This window comes from Nicotiana sylvestris, chromosome 5 (genome assembly GCF_000393655.2).
Source record: "Nicotiana sylvestris chromosome 5, ASM39365v2, whole genome shotgun sequence".
NCBI lineage: Eukaryota > Viridiplantae > Streptophyta > Magnoliopsida > Solanales > Solanaceae > Nicotiana > Nicotiana sylvestris.
The window spans coordinates 164,492,384-164,496,094 of record NC_091061.1 but is presented as its reverse complement, the minus strand read 5'-3'; the positions used below and the strand labels follow the sequence as shown (position 1 = coordinate 164,496,094).

General features: G+C 35.4%; 1 protein-coding gene across 1 annotated transcript; it reads left to right on the top strand.

Annotated features, from left to right (window-relative positions):
- The first annotated feature begins 740 nt into the window (after positions 1–740).
- Positions 741–3,485, top strand: LOC104210659 (5-epi-aristolochene synthase-like). The gene is made up of 8 exons (XM_070147242.1): positions 741–759; positions 845–1,005; positions 1,117–1,375; positions 1,479–1,854; positions 1,931–2,149; positions 2,292–2,430; positions 2,582–2,827; positions 2,942–3,485. Exons 1-8 carry the CDS (start codon positions 741–743, stop codon positions 3,236–3,238), a joined length of 1,716 nt encoding a protein of 571 aa, XP_070003343.1. The 3' UTR covers positions 3,239–3,485.
- Positions 3,486–3,711: the final 226 nt, after the last annotated feature.

Below are 3,711 nucleotides of genomic sequence, written 5' to 3'. Positions count from 1 at the left end.
AATTCCTAAGTTATTGATGTTTTATACTTCAATACCACACAAGAGGGGGGTGATTTGTGTGGTGACCAATTTTTTTCGATTAAACTGATTATGGAAGGACTTGGTTCTTTTAAGTGTTCCTTAACCTACTATTGCAGAAATAGTAAATGTGGAAAGTAAAGAACACAAATATTTTACGTGGAAAACACCTGGCTCAAAAGGTGAAAAAACCACGACCTACTTTTCAGTAGGATTTTTCCAAACTCTCCACTAAAATCACTGCGCCAAAAATTACATTAACAAAAACTCTATTGTAAACCTAGGACTAACTCTAATCCCGTTGTACCACACAACCTCTAACTATTGCGACAACATCAAGTTAACTCTAACTTGAATACTCTGAGTACCTATTACAATTGCCTCTAGATAAAGCTGAAAGGTAGACTCTGCATTAAAAGTTGAAATTTATGTCGCGACACTGACATAAGGTCTTATGAACAAATTAAAGTAATACTTAGAATTTTGATCGCATTAGTATTTGGTAGTTCCTTAGGTGTTTGCAAACAAAATAGGGTAGACAAATATATTGTAGGAATTACTTTTGCAAGGAAAATTTCGGCTTCTAATAGTAATTCCGATTCGGTAGCGAGCGATGCTACAGGCTAATTAACTTCTTTAAATAATACTATCCACTTAACCAAAAAAAAATTTAGACTTTAAATAATTAGGAAATCTGGATCAACAGACCCCAGACGCCAACAATGAATCAAAAGACTGCTGGTTGGTTGACTAGCTAGCCAGTATAAAGTCAAGTAAGGCAGCGAGGAAATGATTAAATTGTATTTACAATAAAAATATTAATTAGAGAATTGGCTGCGCTTTTCTCACCACTATATATATACTTCTCTCTTTTCTTCCATTTACAATAAAAATATTAATTATGAAGAAGAGATTGTTCGTCCCGTGGCCGACTTCTCCCCTAGTCTCTGGGGTGATCAGTTCCTTTCATTCTCCATTGACAATGAGGTAAATTACTAATTTTCTTTATATATAGGCAAGCATGGCTAATTTCTTCTTTATGTTTATTGAACAACATTATTTTTTCTAATTTCGTTTTTTAAAATACATTATAAATAGGTTGCTGAAAAGTATGCTCAAGAGATTGAACCATTGAAGGAACAGACAAGGAGTATGTTGTTAACAACCGGAAGAAAATTGGCTGACACATTGAACTTGATTGACATTATTGAACGCCTTGGCATATCCTACCACTTTGAGAAAGAAATTGATGAGATTTTGGATCAAATTTATAACCAAAACTCAAACTGCAATGATTTGTGCACTTCTGCACTTCAATTTCGATTGCTCAGGCAACATGGTTTCAACATCTCTCCGGGTAAGCTCATCATGAAGCACACCTTTAATATTGTTGTTAAAATTATTACCCATTTGTTGCAAGAAGGTTAATTAATCTTGAGCTTTCTTTCTTGAAATACCAGAAATTTTCAGCAAATTCCAAGATGAAAATGGCAAATTCAAGGAGTCTCTTGCTAGTGATGTCTTAGGATTATTAAACTTGTATGAAGCTTCACATGTAAGGACTCATGCTGACGATATCTTAGAAGACGCACTTGCTTTCTCCACTATCCATCTTGAATCTGCAGCTCCACATTTGATATCTCCACTTAGGGAGCAAGTGACACATGCCCTTGAGCAATGTTTGCACAAGGGCGTTCCTAGAGTCGAGACCCGATTCTTCATCTCATCAATCTATGAGAAGGAACAATCGAAAAATACTGTGTTACTTCGATTTTCCAAATTGGATTACAACATGCTCCAGATGTTGCACAAACAAGAACTTGCTGAAGTATCAAGGTGCGATAAATAAAAACGATGAACCCTTTTTGATTGATCATATCTCAAGTACTTATGTTAATTTGTTATGCTGCAGGTGGTGGAAAGATTTGGATTTCGTAACAACACTTCCATATGCTAGGGATCGAGTAGTTGAATGCTACTTTTGGGCATTAGGAGTTTATTTTGAGCCTCAATACTCTCAAGCTCGCGTCATGCTCGTTAAGACCATATCAATGATTTCCATTGTCGATGACACCTTTGATGCTTATGGTACAGTTAAAGAACTTGAGGCATACACAGATGCCATACAAAGGTATGAACTTCATCAACTCACTTAATCCTTGATAGTGAATTGTCGGCGTGAAAAGATTAAGGCGATAACTTCTACTCATTATAGTTGCGTGCTAGCTCTTTCAAAAAGCATGAGTTCACCTTAATTTATTGTCATCCTACAGATGGGATATCAACGAAATTGATCGGCTTCCTGATTACATGAAAATCAGTTATAAAGCTATTCTAGATCTTTACAAGGATTATGAAAAGGAATTGTCTAGTGCTGGAAGATCTCATATTGTCTGCCATGCAATAGAAAGAGTAAGTTTGAGCAACTTAACTATCGAAATACATTTTCTCGTTAATCCATTTCTCACTTTGTTTTACCTTGTGTACGTCTTTTAGTGATCAGAAACTTGACATACTTGAATCAGAATTTTAACACTTGAACATCTATGTTTTATATTCACAGATGAAAGAAGTAGTAAGAAATTATAATGTCGAGTCAACATGGTTTATTGAAGGATATATGCCACCTGTTTCTGAATATCTAAGCAATGCACTGGCAACTACAACATATTACTACCTTGCGACAACATCATATTTGGGTATAAAGTCTGCTACTGAGCATGATTTTGAGTGGTTGTCAAAGAACCCTAAAATCCTTGAAGCTAGTGTGATAATATGCCGAGTTATTGATGACACAGCCACATACGAGGTATGAATTGTATCTCAAGAAATTATACAATTATATGAGATATAGACAAAAAAAGTGTTGCTACGATAATTGAGGCAATATAAAAGTTAATCCCTTATCTATGTGCCTTTCCAGGTTGAGAAAAGCAGGGGGCAAATTGCAACAGGAATTGAGTGTTGCATGAGAGACTATGGTGTAGCAACAAAAGAGGCAATGGATAAATTCCAGAAAATGGCTGAGAAAGCATGGAAGGATCTTAATGAAGGACTTCTTAGGCCAACTCCTGTATCTGTAGAGTTTTTAACTCCTATTCTCAATCTTGCTCGTATAGTTGAGGTTACATATATACACAATCTAGATGGATATACTCATCCGGAGAAAGTCTTAAAACCTCACATTATCGCCCTACTTGTGGACTCCATCGAAATTTGAGCTGCCAATTGTGCTCATCTTAAGGAAACTTCATTCATTCTTTGTTGAGAAAGTAGTTTTATATTTGTTTTAATTTAATTCAATTGTATATTAAGCTGTTAGGGAGTTACGGTTGTGCAGTACACTTCCTAACTAGGACCTCCTTAAGATCCTTGTAAGAAATAATCTACAAGTGTTATGAATCCACTTGCATTATATTGTTGAGAGATCCTTTTATATAACAAGTAATCTGAGCCTTTTCCTCGTCCTTGCTTTAGTATTTTTTGTCAAAAAGATTGGTTGTTGGCACTTTTGTTTGTCCTTGTAGCACATGTGTATGCAAAAATCTGAAATATGCGCTACGTGTTGGCATACAATAGCTATTTTGGTATTTATGTTATCCCGTGAATGCCATCACTGATCTTCCTCTTGAAAATAAACCACTAATCAGTCTTAAATACTCTTTTAATTCCGTGTATATATGCTGGAGGGAA